The 18,419-nt window shown below is 43.7% G+C and overlaps 1 protein-coding gene across 8 annotated transcripts in view; it reads right to left on the bottom strand.

Moving 5' to 3' along the window:
• The window catches only part of CDK6 (cyclin dependent kinase 6), a 606,664-nt gene that overhangs the window by 425,198 nt on the left and 163,047 nt on the right, over positions 1–18,419 (bottom strand). For all 8 annotated transcript variants that reach the window (XM_085631013.1, XM_085631009.1, XM_085631012.1 and 5 more), the window contains exon 3: positions 13,926–14,061. In XM_085631013.1, coding sequence (XP_085487139.1) covers positions 13,926–14,061 — 136 coding nt within the window. The remainder of the gene's footprint in view (positions 1–13,925; positions 14,062–18,419) is intronic.

Below are 18,419 nucleotides of genomic sequence, written 5' to 3'. Positions count from 1 at the left end.
AGGCACACGAGTAAAGGACAACGGATGCATGTGCAGTGCCGCTCTATTCCTTGTTGTCGGTACTCTCTTTCTAGTGGGATTACTCTCCTTCTAGTGGGAGTCATGTCCCACTTTGATAATACACTGGCCTCCTGCTCTGTAGTGTTCTTTTCCTAATATTACTCCATGTTTAGTTCTAGAGACAGGAAGTGGGGTCAGGTGTCCCTATTCTATGTCCCATGTGACCAAGTTGCCCTATCAGGAATAATGCATCTATCTTGAGTGATAATAATATGCATCGACAATTAGATTTACTGTTTTTGGCATTGTTATGAGCATTAAGAGACCACAGGATTTATTCTCTGCGATATTCATGATATGGATGTCAGACAGTGCATTGAACAAGGTACTTTCCATTTTCAAATAAAAAAAAATATATATAGAGGCATCTAAACATGGAGTGATTAACACGAAGCTTGAAGAGCACTGGCTAGTGAATTCTTAAAGTGGGGGTACTCGAACTATTTGCAGAGCGCGAGTCAAACCCGCAAGCCATACTTTTAGCACAGCAGTTTCAAAAGCACTTCCAGGCTACCAACTTTTGGGTAAAAAATGAGTCTCGATGTGCATTTTACAGCAATTGTCGGGTAAGTTGGCTAAAAGGGCATTTCTGAAGAGACACTCGTGAAATATTCTTCTGCTTCCATTGAAGGTCAGTCAAGGTCGACCCTTTGTATTGGGCTCAACCCTCACCCTCAACCCTCACAATTAGTTAATAAGATAGGGCCCGATGTCCAAAGACCCCTTTGAATATCAGAGAATGTGCAATTTGCACACCAACTAGCTTTGCAAATGAGTATGCAATTTGCATTGCGACCTGTGTACTGGATTGCATCACAACGTGTACATTCACAGGGCGTTGCAAACTGAGCTACCTACTGAATCTCAATTACATAGGTCGCAATTTCCGACCTCAAGCGAGTGCAGCAGACCACCATCCTTGCAATAGCTCTCTTAAAAGGGAAACTTGAAAAAAACATCAGCCCAGGGTCTTGTACCTTTAATAAAGGTACAAGACCCTTCTTTGCCTGGGGTTGCTTACGACGATTCCCATGGAGATGCTTTGCAAATCCGACCTTGAAGCACTAATGCACTCTACTGCGACTCACAAATAGGAGGGGTACGCCCTTTTTATGACACACTCAATTTTCACTTTATAATGGGTCGTAAATTCCCATTTTTTGAACGCTCTGCGAGCAAAAAACAAACAAACATATAAACGAGTTTTGTACACAATGCCCATTTGCAGAAAACAATTTCCTCCTAAAAAGTGTCATGGGAAGTATTGGTGAGAGGAGTTGGCCTAACGGCTAGGGCGCTAGACCTCGGACCTGGGTCCGAGTCTCGGTAATGACGCTGAACATCCTGTGATTCTGGGCAAATCACTTAATCTCCCCGTGACTAACAACAAATGAATGTGTGTCCTCATGTAACGTAACTGGTGCTATGTAAAGCGCTCTGATACCCGATTCGGATTCGGGTCAAGTTCGCGCTATATAAAACTCTGCAACAAAAAAAGGTAGTTTAAATAATAGGAGAACGCCACTTGACTTCACTTTCTGTACTTCTTGTAAAGATGTAGATACCATCTGCTGTAACATCTTGCCTTTCACTTCTATTTTCATTCTGCCACTTCCAGGTAGATTCTCAATCATAAGCAACCCCCACCAAGTTTCAGCCAAGAAGCAGAAACCTGTTTAGGTCTGCTACTGTTCCCCTTAAAAGGGGAAGTGGACTGGCAGATGGTGCGCACTGTTCCTATTAGGGCACGGCCATTGCTGATTTAGACAAGTTTGGACCCTGTGTGGAGTGGCACAGTGAGAAAAAAAATGGGAACTGGAATGCAGCCCAGAGTAATTAACAGTGGCTAAGATGAATACAATAATTCCACCAAATATGTTTTTGTTTTTCTCAGAGTCACAGTTAAAAAATATGTATTGTTGATTACTAAATATGAGTATAATATCGCAATACATCACAATCAAAATATAAGCGTAAAATGGATCATCACAAAATGGAAAGACTCCATAAGAAGCTAAAATAATTAAAACATGTACCTTTATTTATTGCAATATAAGAAGAGAAATACAAGATATGTTATACCCAGGACATAGCAGCCCGAATAACAGACTCAAAATACTTGATTTATCTAAGCTCAGATTGGTTTTGGAAGAATTATAATTAAGGATGTCATAATACTTAGATAGAAAAATTAGAAGAATATTTTTGGACGATAATAAAAGTAAATTAGTGAAATATAAAGAGTTTGTAAATATTTACTAATGAGAGTGAGCCTCAGATCCCAGAATAATTACTGAGACGGACGATTTGGGTGAGTTAGTTGGTTATAGTTGGATTAAGAGAGCACACCATAAGAAGAAAGCCGCCTTCTGAATTTTTAGTTAAACATTGAAATCACTTACACACCTTGAGCGAACTGGTGAATTTAATTATGTTCCAGATTCCTGGATTCCATTGAGGTGAAGGGTGATGATTCCAATTCCCAAGGCAGGACAGCAGTGGGTTGACAGGTGTTCACAAGCAAAGATACCTGTTTTTTATGAACTGTCTTTGAGATAGTTGCAGCGCATCTATTGGATACCGGCTTGGAGACCCTGGCCTATACAACACGAGTCGAAGTCTAAAAAGACTTCAAGCTTTAGGATGATCCAGGTGCTGTCCACAAAGTTGCTGCAGGATAAGTCGAATGATTTGATGAGGTGCAATAGGGGGGTCTGGTATGTACTGAAGACTAGTAGACAAATGATGTAAACTTTTATTTGAAAGGGGCTGATGGAAATGGCAGAAGTTAGACAATTCTGAACCGTTTCGAAAGAGGTATGATGAGACCCGGCACAAGACTGTACCTTGAATAGAGAGGTCACTTTGTGTCTGAAGAAAGGTGTGGTGAGGCACTATGTCAAAAGCATAAGAGGTAGTCCACTTCATTAGGGCCACCAACGCACTTCAGCTCATCCATGAAAAAAATTGGTTATTAGTTGCGAAAGATGTGAATCCTTTGCAACTAATAGGTCCACAATTGTCTTATTACTAGGACCCAAGTACCCCATTGTAGAAATTGACACTGTCAGGGTAGCGAATACGAGCAGTTCAAGGCCTGCTCAGGAGCGGTGGTGTGGCCTAACAATCCCATTTTTCTGCCACGCAACAACAACATTCAATAAATTACTGTCCAGTCAGTGCTTTTTCTTTTATAAAACAAAAATGATTTTATTACACATATACACACACATACAGCTAAATACTATGCATTAAATTACAAATATATATACATACAGGTAGGTGAAAATACCTCTAGTGTATACCAAAAATCTAAAGCATAGTTGATAACACTACACCAGTCAGTCAGTTGTGGTCCAGATGCTTCATTTCACTACACCAGCTCACGCCCTTGCTGCCGAGTCATTTTGCACCATCTGTTACTAACTTTAACTTTCGGCCAATTTTTTACCCAGCTCCCGGATGCTTCCCAAGTTACTCCGGCAATGGGCTGACACATCCTCTTGTACGGGCTGTCCATGTGACAACACCGGTCTCTTCACAGGTGAGCGCCTTACCATACTCCACCCCTTGTCCCCGACTCTCTCCATACCACCTGCAAATGGGTTTTACTTCTGGCCATTTATTTCTACAGCCTCCGGATGCTTAACCTTGATGCTGGTAATTGGTTTTAAAACTTTTCACACACAGGATTTCCGTGTGTCGACACTTTTCTTTCCATACTCTGATGGACAGTAACTGCTCATAGAGATACCACACCCTGGCTGCTTCCTGGCGAGTCTACACCCTCATCCCCTCATAGTTTAATCCACACCCTAATGCATTTCCACCCAAGAGTTCTCCCTTCTTCCATGCAACTTGTTTTGACCCCAGTTCATTTCCCTTTCCCACAGCACACACCGCCAATGCACTCCGGCTGGCAGTACATGCTTACCTCTGGGCTTCCCGCCCACTCCTCGTGATTCAATTATCCGACCTTCTCCCACATCAGGTACCCTTCATAATTTTTTCCGGCTGCCTCTTCCCTTCCTTACCGCACTCCTTGCCTGGCCCCTACCTTACTCTTTCCTCCTTACGTCCTTTCTAGTACAGCACTAACAAAATGGTAACATGGTCTTCAAGATGACCCGAACCAACTACGGGTCGAAACGCCGTTGACCTTCCACCGCAACTTTCGGCACTATGCTCTGGTTCATAAAATGTTAATCCTTTGTAACTTTTATAAATATCTATTCATGAACCTAAAGTACCTTGTAAATATTGTCACTATTGCTCACTTTGCGCCTCTTTTCGCTGTTTCACTTGTCACTTGCGCCATCCACCTTGTGTGTCAGGAGCACTTATGTGCACAGTTTTTCGGGTTACACCCACATTTAGGGTAAACAGTGCTGATACAGTTGTATTCCTATACGTGTTCTAAATATATAGTGCCCTTGGCACATCCCTTAAGCTTGGAGTCTCCCTACTCTTCCTTTTTGCAACTAAATGTGCATGTTTATTTAATAGTCTATCAAATATTACCTGTTGACACATTGTTTTTATTACATACATTCATCACCCATGTCTCAACTGGTTATACGTTTGTACTCCTGACGTTTGATCTCTACACTTTGAACAACTGCTGGGTTGCGAGAGTGGGTCTCTTCAGACCCTTCCAATCTCTGTCATTTATTGGACACATAATGTCTAAATTATTTCTTCTAGGGAGACTCCCAATTACTCGGGTGACTATATCCAAAGAATTCTAAGTGGTCCCACTCTTCTATCTACTTCTTCCACCTCCACCCGCATCACCCGTGCAACAAAGACATCCGACTACTTCTGGATAGACTTGAGAAACTCAAGAAAAAGAAAATCAGAATTAATCTACATGCAGGCATGCAAACAGAGTATTTGAAATCTAATATAATTCCACTTGGTCTGCAGATCCGCATACCCCTACCATTTTCACACAAGATCCCAAATTTCATACTGGATTCAGCCATCTTGCAACAACTTGCTCACACCACTAGATGGTTTTGGGTATTGACACAGCCATTGAACATAGCCGTTAAGAATTAGAAGAAATCGCAGAACTTGAGAAACTCATCTTTGAAGACAGCATACTTACTTATGCAAAAAATCTCCATGAAAAGATCAATACAATAATCGCCACCTTCAACTCTTTCGAACTGAAGAAAAAGATCAATAAAATACAAAAGGACATTAAAAATTACGACAAAGAGAAAACATACCCCTACCTCCAGGATGAATTTTACAACACCCCGTACCAACCGCCAAGTTCACGTAACTTGGAGGAGATTTAGAAACAACCAAACTATTAATTTCTCTGACACTTCTAACACCTCAGTGTAGGACTCGTATCCTGTCTCAGGCAGCAGTATAACTAGGAACGCAAATAGATCCCCACCACCACTTCTACCTCCCCATTTTTTAGACGGGAACCGCGGATGCGGAAGAAGCAGTACAAGGACCACCTACCAATACCAATATCCCGGGGAACGTCAAACCTGCAGTAAGTTCTATTGCGATGTTTCATATAGGTACCCCAATATAGGCTCAGGTAGCAAACTAATCTCTCATCTAGATTTCCCTTGCCATTTCACTTCATAACGGTTCTTGGGATTGACCTTTTACCTAGTTAAGGTACTGTTAGCGGGACGTGGGGGTTTCCCTGAAAACTAGCCTCATCTATTATGCATGAGGATTCTTGGAAACTCAGCAGGATTACCATCTCCTGCATAATACCTATGTATAAGGGTCATTCCTTCCATCATCCTAAGTCCGACATGACACAGCAAGGTAGATCTCCTGAGGGCACCACTTTGGATTTATAAACACCATATCTTTGCTGAGGAGGACTTCCATGCGGACACACTGACGCAAGACGCTGAGGTTCCTGCTTGCAGACACTCCATCTCGCAGTGGTCTGACATCCCTCGCGGTGTGTCCATCTTGAGACCAAGACAGTCTCTCACTTCAGGTAATGGGGTTGACTTTATCATAGAGGGATTCTTGGCTTTACACCTACATACATGCTAGGTACACTTAGGTACATCTAGTTAGGGTCACGTCGTAGGAGTACGCATTTACCTGCCTGTATTCATCGTTTTAGCACTATGGTAGAAATCTACCATCCTTTTACTCTGTTGGTGCTTATAATCATTTATGTCCGTTTCTGTCTTATGGTTGTTTCAGCACACCTATTTTACACTAGAATGACGCTGGTTCAATAAATGCTTATTGAAAAACGTCCCCACCGTTTATTTTGTGTATCTCTCTGAGACAAAGTGAGCACGAGTGACTGAGCGAAAGATATCGCACTGTTTTCACGATCCGTGATGGGATATAGTGGTCATGTTCGATAATTGCCAAGAACTATTCTCTCCTTGGTAAGAGGGGTTTTCTAGTGGCACTGTGAGCTAGCTGATATACAGGCAAACATACCCGGTGGGGGGAATGTATGATTGAACAACTACTGCCTAAACCACGAATTCCTAAACCGCGTAGGCTAAACAACGAGCAATGCCAAACCACTACATTTATAACAACAAGTTCCTTAACCACGAAAAAAGCCACCTTGTGACTGGCCAATAGATGGCACTATTGTAATAACAATACTTTCACTAAATATTTTTATATTGCTCATTACCCATTTTCACCACTGTGTTCTTTTTAATCCACATATTTTTGTCATTTTAAATAAAATAAATATAATAATAGATGATTTGATTAATAATCAATTGTCATTTGATGATACTTAATTCAAGGTATATTTGAACACCTGTCATTCCCGCTCCAATGAGACGCTGACAGCCGTAAACACTGGGAATTAGCACTTTTGTTTTCATTTTCACTTTCCCCCCCAATTCTAGGGAATTCCATGCCTTGAGAACTCCCCTCCTAATAACAGACTTAGAGCCCCCACTAACCTGTTCAAATTAGCACTGGCGGAGAAGCTGTTGAAAATATGTCAATAATACGAACCTGGCTTTTTCTGGTGATATATGACGGAAAGCGCGCAGCTGCAACGCCCACATTGTGTCTCAGCAAGAAAGAGCCGACTCAAAGGAAAATAAACAGAAGATACTGGCACGTTACTACTCGCTTTGATGATCTGTCCGCACACTCCAATGGCTTCGTGCCTCGTGAAGGTACTCGGATGTGGATGTGTTGCCCAAGCTGTCCTTAGCAGAGGAGTTGCTGGCAATGCCGTAACCATAAATATTGGTTTTGCGTTGGCAGTGACAATGGCAGTATATGTTGCAGGTGGTGTTTCTGGTGGACATGTAAACCCTGCCATTTCCTTGGCATGTGCGCAACTGGGAGGATGGCCTGGTGTAAATTCCCTTTGTGTGTATGTGCGCAAATGCTGGGTGCCGTGGCTGGAGCAGCAGCGATTTTTGGAATTTATTATGTCACTGCCATTTCCAAGTTTCCTAAAGGGTTGGGGGGTGGAGAAGACTGACGTGCAACAAATTGTACCAGGGCCATTGCAGTCAGGGAATCGTCGTTAAGAAAAGTCGTGGTTTAGGCCGTCGTTGTTCAGGACTTCCGTTGTTCAGGTAAGTCGTAATTAAAACTTCGTTGTTTAGGATGTTTACACCGGTGGGGGTGTCTGGAATCAGTCTGGACACCACTCCCACAGTCTATGTTGTCTAAATGCGCAGATGCTATATAGGTTTATTGGAACTACACAACACTATCAATGGGGTCGCCCGCAATAACCAATACTGACAATCCCCCGGATCCTAATCAAAAAGTGATCCCCATTTTCAATCTCTCCTAACACACCTTGTCCTCACAAGAAACCTCCATTCTGAGTAAAGGTCTGTCATTCGTCTCTACAGACTGAAGCAATTTTTTTGACCTCCAAGAAAATCTCCTCCAACTTTTCAGAAGAATTCAGATCAGACAATGGTTTGCTGACAGACCACCTATTGATCACCTAACCCGTTCCCCCTTTCATCCCCCACTCACCTTTCACCCCCCAGCTGCCCTAATGCCACATGAAATACTCCAGGAAAATGCAGTCCTCAAAAATGAGTTTGAATATATTCCATACAATTTGACCTTTGCAGAGAAACAGGCACTTCACAACTTCAGAAACAACACAAATGTGGTGATCAGACCACCTTATAAAGGTGAAGCGATTGTAGTTATGGATTTAGACAAATACGACATTGGTATTACAAGACAGCTTTCCAAATGTTCCCACTATTGCCCACTGTCCAAGGACCCCTACCCGACATAAAATCTAAAATCCAAACCGTGACAAATCAAGCGAAATTACTAAACATAATATCTCAAAAAGAGTTCTCCTTCTTGGATAACCAATATCCCAGCACACCTGTCATCTATGCACTCCCAAAAATACATAAAGATGCCATCAACCCTCCTGGACGCCCCATTGTCTCTGGCTGTGGTTCAATTTTGGAACCATTGGGCAAATATATAGATGCAGTGATCAAAGAATTTGTCCTGCACACTGACACCTATGTGTGCGACAGGATGGACCTTATTAATGTAATTGAGGATAAACCATTTAACATTAACACAGAACGGATGGTCGGACTTGACATTGAGTACCTAAAAAAAACAATATCCCACATGATGAAGGCCTACTGATCATCCAACACCTTCTGTACACCAAACCTAAACCCACATGGTTACCAACTGAGTTCATCATGGACCTGCTCAGAATTACCCTTGCAACAACTACCTCTTGTACAAAGGCACGTTTTACCTACAAGTCAAGGGTATCTCCACTGGAGCTTGTTTTGCCCCTAACTTCGCTATTCTTTTTCTACATAATCTTGAAAAAACCCACATACTGACACCCAACAACCCATTCTTTGACCATATATGTGTCTGGCGAAGGCATTCCAACAACCACCACTTTTCTCCTAAAAAAGAGGCAGCAACCTGTCCAACCACCTAGTACATGCCAACACCTGGCCGAAGAAACCCAACAATACAGAATCCAGTACATCATCATGGGGCCACCCGCCAGTGGTTGGACACTACAAAGGTCAGAACTGTGTGGCTTGTTCACTCACGATCAACACCAAGGAATTTAAAACAAATGACAACACATATGTACTAAAGACCTTCACAAACTGTCGCTCTACCAATGTGATCTATGCAATACGATGCACTTTCAACCTCATATTCAATCCGTCAAGCCACACTAATGGTCAAACCGCGCATCATTCAACATAAAAGTTGCATCTATTGCCACGTTGCCAATGCTCCCTTGTTGCACACTACCTTGAAAAACAGCACAGTGAGCTTGACATGATCTGGCAAGTAATCGATCAACGTACACTACCCGCCAGGGACGTCAATCAACAACAACTCCTTAACAAGTGTGAATGTATGTGGATCACACGGTGCAACTCTGTTAATCAAGGTCTAAACACCCTTGATGAGTGGCACAACACGGTTAATCTCTAATGCTGCATTCCCAGTTCAATACACTTGACCTGATACACTTCTTGAATAGACCTCATGCTTGCCGTACCTTACCCCCTCTCCCCTACCCCTTACTGCATCCAACCAGTCTGCATACATTCCCTTACATATAACTGTTTCCCTCTGCATTATTCATTTTTCCATAGCGCATTGTCTACACTTCCTAGAGGGGTCCTCATTATATCCTCTAGCTGTTTACTACCTAGCCCCCTTCATCTGGGCTACATGTCGTCATAGCAAGCATTAATTGAGCAGCTACTTCACCATGGGCACTCTGACGACCTCAATTGAACAAATTGTTAATTCATGCATGGATCCTGTGCAAGTAAATTCATATTACATCATCCATGCATGCAACCACATGGATACACTGACAACCTCAATTTAATTATTCAAATTGTCTATTCATGCATGCAACCTATACAGCTGTATTCATATTACTTCATTCCTGCATGCAATCTAAGTGTATTCGTATTACATCTTGAATGTTCTCTTAAAGTGTCAAGTGTTAATACATTGCTATGCTGCCTGGCTACATCATCTTTATCAACTCTTTATCGATTGACCTATTGTCTTTTCAATCTCTTCTACAGACATCTGTGGTCACAACTAACTTTATTTAATCTCTGCCTTCACCCGGGGCTTGAGCCTCTCTGGTTTACTCTGGCCCTTTAACCACTTCTCCACAATCTCGCCCACTCCGACGTACACGCCTCACGCTGTGACGTTCATTCCGGCCGGTGGAAGGCAATTTCCTGGTTCCTTCCCCTTCGGCCTTAACGACTCAGACTCATGCCGATCCTGGTAGCCAGCCCCTAGAGGATCCCGCCTGGACCTCGCACGCAAACTATTGTTTTTCCCGACCGATCCCCCAGGTAAGCGCCACACCCGATCACTTCCTTGCTGCAGAGTCATTTTGCACCATCTGTTACTAACTTTGACTTTTCGGCCCAGCCCCCGGACACTTCCCAAGTGACACCCGCAGTGGGCTGACACATCCTCTTGTACTCGCTGTCCATGTGACAATACCGGTCTCTTCTCAGGAGAGCGCCTCACCGTACTCCTCCCTTTGTCCCCGACTCTCTCCATACCACCTGAAATTGCGCTTTACTCCTGGCAATTTATTTGTATAGCCTTAGGACGCTTATTCTTGACGCCAGTCATTGGCTTCAAAACTTTTCACACACAGGATTTCCATGTGTCGACACCGTTCTTTCTATACTCTGATGGACAGTAACTTCTCGTAAAGATACCACACCTTGGCTGCTTCCTGGTGAGTCTAAACCCTCACCCCCTCGTAGTTTAATCCGCATCCTTATCAATTTTTTCATACAACTTGATTTGACCCTAGTTCATTTCCCTTTCCCACAGCACACACCGCCAATGCACTCCAGCTGGCAGTATATCCTTACCTCTGGTCCTCCCGCCCACTCCTCGCGATTCAATTATCCCAACCTTCTCCCACATCAGGGACCCTTTCTTATTTTTTCCGGCTGTCTCTTGCACTCCTTGCCTGACCCCTACCTTACTCTTTCCTCCTTACGTCCTTTCTTGTACAGCACGAACAAAATGGTAACGTGGTCCTGAAGATGACCCTAACCAACTACGGGTCAAAACGCCGTTGGCCTTCCACCGCAACTTTCGGCGCTGTGCTCTGGTTCACAAAATGTTAATCCTTTGTAACTCTTGTAAATAACTATTCCTGAACCTAAATAGCTTGTAAATATTATGACTATTGTTCACTTTGTGCCGTTTTTCGCTGTGTCACTTGTCACTTGCGCCGTCCACCTTGTGTGTCACGAGCACTTATGTGCACAAAGTTTTTTCGGGTTGCACCCACATTCAGTGTAAACAGTGCTGATACAGTTGTATTCCTATACATGTTCTAAATATATAGTGCCCTTGGCACATTCCTTAACCTACTCTTCCTTTCTGCAACTATTTGTGCATTTTCATAGACCTGTTACAGCCAGCAGAACACCCTCCTTGCCACCCTTGCCAAGCCCCAGAGCCTCCTGTCATACTGAAAGGCACCTGAGTCCTTCTCCCAACTTGTCCTCAGAGGACATAAGGGGGCAGACTCCACTGGCCCTTGAGAGACCTAGCCTAGCCCTAGGGGTAAGCTGGTGTCAAAGTCATTAGTCCATCCTTGCAGGGCATCAGGTGGTTTCTCTTTCCAGCTATGCATCCTTTTTGCTGTTGCTGCTCCCAGGTCCAGGGTCTTCTCAAGTGTCTTTCCCGTATGCAGGTTTTTTTAAGTGGAGTAGGAAGCATTTAGGGGCCAGACACTATTGGCCAATCCTGCAATGCCACGTCTTCCCTACACACCTGTCCCAACCCTCCTGTACAGCATTCTGAGACAATCCAAATTAGTGCCTTTGAGTTACCTCTGGTAAGCGCTCTTCTTAAGCCTCAAATTCATCTCTTGATGCCATAGCTGCCTGATCTCTTCCTACCAAAATGTCTAAGGTGAGCCCCTCCTGTGGTGGCTTCAGGTGTGTGGGCGTCTTCATTTGTTCCTATGGGCCCTGGCCGTCGCCGCCCAGGTGCAGTGTGACAATCTAATTAGCAGATGCATATTTTTCCACAACCCCTTCCTTTAGTAAGAACTGAGTCATCCACTGTTGATTGCCCTTTTGTGTGGGGAGGCCTTTGCAGGGAGCAAAGTTATTAACTTGGCCCAGTACAGGGAACAAAGGTCTGGAATCTGATTCTGAGCCGAGCCTGAGAAATACGACAATTACTGAACTCTCATAAAATGAGGATTATTGGGAACTGCAAAATCAAATTTGGTGCCCTGATTTACCCCAGTTCGGTACATTTCTGGCTCCTGTAGCCTTAACCTGAGTGAAACTGTACTTTAGGGCAGATTTCACCTATGTGTATAATACAATGAAAACACCATAGGTTTTTCAGTATGCACTACAGACCCATACTGTGAATGTCCACTCATATTATAAGGCCTGCCCCAGGTCAGTACCAATCGTACCAGAGTCTCTTCTTCTACAGGCTACATGTGCACAGTTATGAGACTCAGGTAATGAGTTTACCACTCAGCACAAGTCCAAAAACTGGGTAATCCAATATGAACAATCCTATTGGACTACACAGGACTAAATGGGAAGAATCCATCTGCTACAACCCCAAATGGGGATCAAGACAAATTCCATCCTTCTACCTTGGCAAAAATCTGGTTGTGGTCTGAGAGAAGATAATTTTCTTCAAATAAAACAGAGGTCTGGAGGACACCTGATCTTTTGATGCAGTTGTGAGAAATGGACCATTGGTGATTGGACAAAAGCAGGATGAATCAGTCATAGTGATGCCTTGCTCTCCTATTGGCTCACCTTCAACATGCTCACCTTCCCGCTCTCCTGCATGCTCACCTTCCCGCTCTCCAGCATGCTCACCTTCCCGCTCTCCAACATGCTCACCTTCCCGCTTAAAACAGACAGTGGGTGACACATTAGCCTCGTTTTGGGATGGGCCCTCCAGAACATCCTCACTCACTGGGGCACTGACAAACTTCTGGCACACCTTGGGTTGCTCCATCGCCTATGGCATGTGCTGGGTATGTAGAAACTTATCCTAGTCCTCACTGCCCACGGCGACTTCTACAGGGAGCTCTGGCATCGCTACATCTCTCTCCTCTCCAAGGAGTTACGAGAACTGACTTGGCCCGAATACCTGCGACTGCTACATTTGGCAGATTTAGATGACCCCTTCTAGGCAGAGAGGGATACCCAAGGTGAACCCATAGATGCAGCTTAGTGTCCTATCCTACTGAAACTTCTGATGTTAGTACTTCCGGGAGCAGCGGGGGTCAGGGTTTGATTGCTGCTGTAATATGTTTTTCTGGTTACTTTCAGGAGCGATGTGACGCTCACTGTTGCTGCTTAGTCTTTGCTAATGTAATACTAAGAATTGAACCATAAAATATAGGCTTAAATCGATTGATGTTGCATGTCAAGTACAATCAAGACCCATCTCTCACTTCCCTGTTTCATACGTTATGTGTATAGTTAGCAATAATATCACACCCCCAAAAATAAGAGCAAAATGGTAAGCATGGAACTGCAAATCGAGCAGTTCAGACTCATAATTATCAGGAGCTGTCCGAAAAAGGTGTCTTTCAAATAATCACATCAGCAAAGAGCGTTTAACAATTCAACAAATTCCTTTCTTCAGTTTATTACAGTCAAACTAACAAAAACAGCTAATATTCTTCATTAATGTAACTAAGATCGAGCCCGACCAGCAAGTGACATCTAAGAATCTGTTATAGGTTTTGACCTTGATTAAGTTTCTTCGATTACTTGTTCGATTAAAGCAATTCTAAATCTGCCCTGGAGGAAATTAATGTAATCAACTGTCTGAATGAATCTTTGTACCTTTATAGTTTCTGCGGGCACTCCAGGCTCTGGAACTTTCTCCAAGTATGTGGTCAGGTCCTGGTCAACATGTTCAAATACAAGGGTTAGTTTTGTCTCTCTGTCGGTTCGTGACACTGTGCACACATCAAACAGCCTAGAAACAACAGATGAGAGAAAATAAATACGAGGGAAGATTGGTCAATGTACTAAGAAAGACGCTATTATGTGAAACAGCTCAAGATACTGTGGTTACAGGACAACTTCACTACATTTAGGCCCACCTTCTTTGGCAACATACTTGCAGCATGCAATTTTTCAATATCGAAAAAAAACCTGCACTTTCTCCTCATAATCTGTTGCTCTCTGCTCTGGGCAGAGCACGAAAGGGTCTGGAAGCCATGGCTCATTCTCAAAGCCGTAACTGCTAGTTGGAGCAATGACTTTACTTTGGGTAGAAGGAATATCTCCACAGCAGGAAACCCGGAAGGTGGACTCCGATGGAATGAACATTGCTGGAAAGTAATTGGACCATTAACACCTGGTTTTGTTTCCTCATCCACTTCCATGCTAAAAAAGTATGTGTATAGCATTATGGGCAGATCCTATTTGAAGTCCCGTCTCAAAATAATGCAAAAACAATAGATCTAAAAAAGCAGAAGCCAAGAACCTTGTACCATATTTTTACTCTCTCTTATCACCCACATGAACCCTGTACTTAAGAACATAAATGGAGAAAGCAGATCATGCTACTGCCGTAAATATACCTCCAACTGACACTTCTTGGGCCACTGCCATGAAGGCACCGATATTTCTTAGAAGACTTACACTGAATGAAAGACGGACACTACAAGTCCACTAGGGAATAACTTAAGTAGCAACTGAGGTTGGAAACTGGAGACCAGAAACATCTCCTAGCAGCCCCAAAATCTTCAAAGAGGAAATCAGAGCAATGTAAACCAGCTGTCATGGAACGATAAATTTAAGTGTCTCGCTGAACATCCATGGTCTCCTCTGCAAGAGGAAGGTTCTGGAAAAAAAGAGGAGATAACAATTTCTTGATCAAGACTAGCAGAGGAAATCACAAAGGGAAGGAAGATAGTCCACAACTTAAAAAACAAAGTCTAGAGCATTTTTGACATGGGGGAATATCAAACCAGTGACTCTGGTTCCCTAAGACACTAAGAACCCGATTACGAGTTTGGTGGTGCGGCAGCAGGACTGCTCCACGGCTGTACCGCCAAAACTGTATGCACACCACCCGCCTTATTGGCAGGTGGTTCTTTGGCATTCCCATGGTGGTGCCGGGAACATCAAAGACAGTACCTCCACAGCATTGACTGGTGCAGTCCATGCCATGCAGGTATGGAGGTGGTGCACACAACATGTGCCCCCCCTGCATCTACCCATGGCCCTGAGGCAACCTTTGTTTCCTCTCTGCCACATTTTTCATGGAGGAGGAACTGTCATGTAAACCGTGGTGGAGAGGAAACTTGTAATATTCTTGGCGGGACTGCGGCGGTCCCACTAAGCATATTGCAGCCTCAAGACTGCCACGCCACCACCAGGGATCTCTGATCCCTGGCGGTTGCAGCATTGCAATAGCAGCCCAACCATCCTACTTGTACTACTGCGGTCGGAAGACCACCACCGCTGCCCCCTGGGAGTCAAATACAAAAAGAACAGTTGATGGACAGAATGTTGAACAATGCCTAGTATAGGGAACTGAGCCTAAATCCATGGTGTTTTTGCTACCCATGCCATTCCAGTTAAAACCCAGCCATATGCAAATGAGTCTTGCCCCTGTGTAGTAACGAAGTACACACAGGTTGATGTAGATCAGGATGATTTATTGAAGTAGGTTACAGGATATGTAGATGAGCCCCACCAGGAGCAGCCAGCATGCTGCTCAGCCCAATCTCAACTGTGGCTTTTCTTCACTGACTCTCCCAACATTCCGTAATACATCTTCACTGTAACATTCCACTGGCTGAGCATGTGGTGGAAAATGGCATACATAACCATGGACAGGAAACTAGGATACTACATAACCCCCTTTCTTATATAACAAAAACAAATAAGATGGAAACCGTAAAGGGAGAACCATAAAAAAGGTGAAAAGAGAGAACCATGAATGAGGAAAGAAAAAGGGAAATACAGAAACAGCAAAAAGGAAGCAAAGAAATGAACTTCAAAGAAGGAACAGAAAGATAGGAGGTAGTAGGAGGAAACAACCAATAACAAACAGATAAATATAACCCATCCTTTTCTTATCTAAATATAACAACAGAAAAGAAAAGAAAGACACAGCGAAATAAGACAAGAAAAAGAAACAACGTGAAAGCACCAATCACAGCCCCTAAAACACACCTACTGACCAGGCAGACATGCGAGGAGGCAAAGCATAGCACAACACAACAAAACACTGGACTACATCCAGACATACAGAGAGTGGTGAAGAAAGAGTAACCAGAAGAGAGAGGAAGAACCCCAAAAAAATGCACTACGATAAGGGAAAGACAGAGAAGAAAGAAAGACTAACAACAAGAATCAAGAATCCACGAGTGACAAGAAGAAAAGACATCACTAAGAGAACAGAAAAAGCGAGAAAACAAAGAAGATGAGAGAAAAATACAATAAGTTCACTCATACTTCCCCGTTATGAAATAACATTGAAATATAAAAATATAAACATAACATTGCATTGCACGTGCTAACTCCAGAAGTGCAGGCAGTCAGAAAACAAAAAGGTGTGCCTGTCACCGAGATAAAGAGGACCAACTTCACACCGAGGTTAAGTGAGAGTAGAAATCCTTGGAAAGCGTCAACCAGTCAATTTCATCTCAAACACAAGATGCCAGCTGAAGGAAAAATTTTTTTTTAAAAAAAACAAGCTGTCACTCACCACAGAAATTAAAGGCAGTGTCCTCTGACCTCCATGCATTGAACCTCCAGTGTCAGAGATCGTAGTAAGAACCTCAAATGGAGCAGGAAAACAGATATAAACAAATCCAGCAGGGATGAGAAACGTTTCAAATGTGAGGCAAAAGAAGAATAGATCCTTACACGTGGAAACAAACACCACACTCGCAAAGAAAGACGTGGTTGGCAGAAGTCAATCGGAAGACTTCGTGGCTACAATTGTTCTGTGGATTGAAGACTGCACCAAGAACAAGATGGAGGCACGCTGGATGATGCAAACCGGATGGCTCACGGCACTTTACTGCAAGAAAGCATCTCTTAGCACCTGGGAGCGGCATGGCAACCAAAACAGAGGAGAAGGACCTCCACGCGACACAAAACAGAAGTTGAGACGCGTGTGGATTGTGTCTCATGGTCCTTTTTGAAAATACGTCACGCACTAGAAACGGCCATACTCCCAACCGCGCACCTTTTAAAACGAATTGACCAAATGTGACTCACCAAGAAAGTGTGTATATTACTTGAATCCAGGAATACGTCCCAATATTCGATTAGTAATACCCTGCCTTCGAGCGCATTGCTATACACAAACGCTATTCTTTGATTAGCGACCTTCTCGAGGGCTGATTGCCCTAGAATTGTGCTTTATTTTTAAACTTGCTGCTATTTTTCTATTTGCTGCTATTTTTTGTATTTTGCTGCTGAACTTTGTCGTTTTAAAAATGTTACCTTGTAAGACTTGTTGCATTCTTTTTAAAATCCATTCCGCCCTCTCACTCGTACTTTAAAAATTCAAGACATTCACTCGCGTTGCGAGACTCCTCCCCTCCTTTCCGGGCCTATCAACGGCCGCCATCTTAGATTGGGTTCCTGAAGGGGACTATTTCTATCAGGCCAATGCAAGCGCGCAGCGCGCGCGTGCAGCGCGCGCGCCAGTGGCGCGCCGGAAGCCCGTCTGCGCCCGTCCGCGCCAGGACGGGCCTATGGCTTGGACTCCCGTTTCCTATCGCGGAGAAGCGCCAGATTTATTCTCGGAAGGAAATCCTGGCATTGCGAGCCCCGAAAAGTAGTGCTTGTAAGTACATGTATAAGGGGGGCGGCCCTTTTTCCGCTTGCTTGACTTGCAACATCACACAACCTGACAGGGCCAAGTATACTCTGTCAATGGCCCTGCTAAACTGTCGCTCTTTGCCCTGCCATGCACTAGAGATCAATTACCTGATACAGGACCACGATCTGGACATCCTGTTCTTAACAGAAACATGGATTACCCCCAATTCAGGGGCGGACATGGTTCGTGCCCTCCCCCCAGGCTTTCTCATTTACAATTTAGATCGACCTTCAGGCCGAGGGGGAGGCATAGCCATCATCTATAGAGACATGTTTGTATGCAGGGCTCAAAATAGCGAGATACAGGACTGTGAAAGTTGCCAGTTCACTTTACGGATCTTCCCTATCACGACAGTTTCAGGTCTGCTAATCTATCGCCCTCCGGGTCCTCTGGGATATTTTTGTAACTCACTCATGGAAACTGTTACGCTGATGGCCTCTTCTTCCACCAATTTTATGGTACTGGGGGATTTAAACCTTCAT

The sequence above is a fragment of the Triturus cristatus genome, chromosome 10, assembly GCF_964204655.1.
Source record: "Triturus cristatus chromosome 10, aTriCri1.1, whole genome shotgun sequence".
NCBI classification, from domain to species: domain Eukaryota; kingdom Metazoa; phylum Chordata; class Amphibia; order Caudata; family Salamandridae; genus Triturus; species Triturus cristatus.
This window is presented reverse-complemented; position numbering and strand designations above follow the sequence as displayed.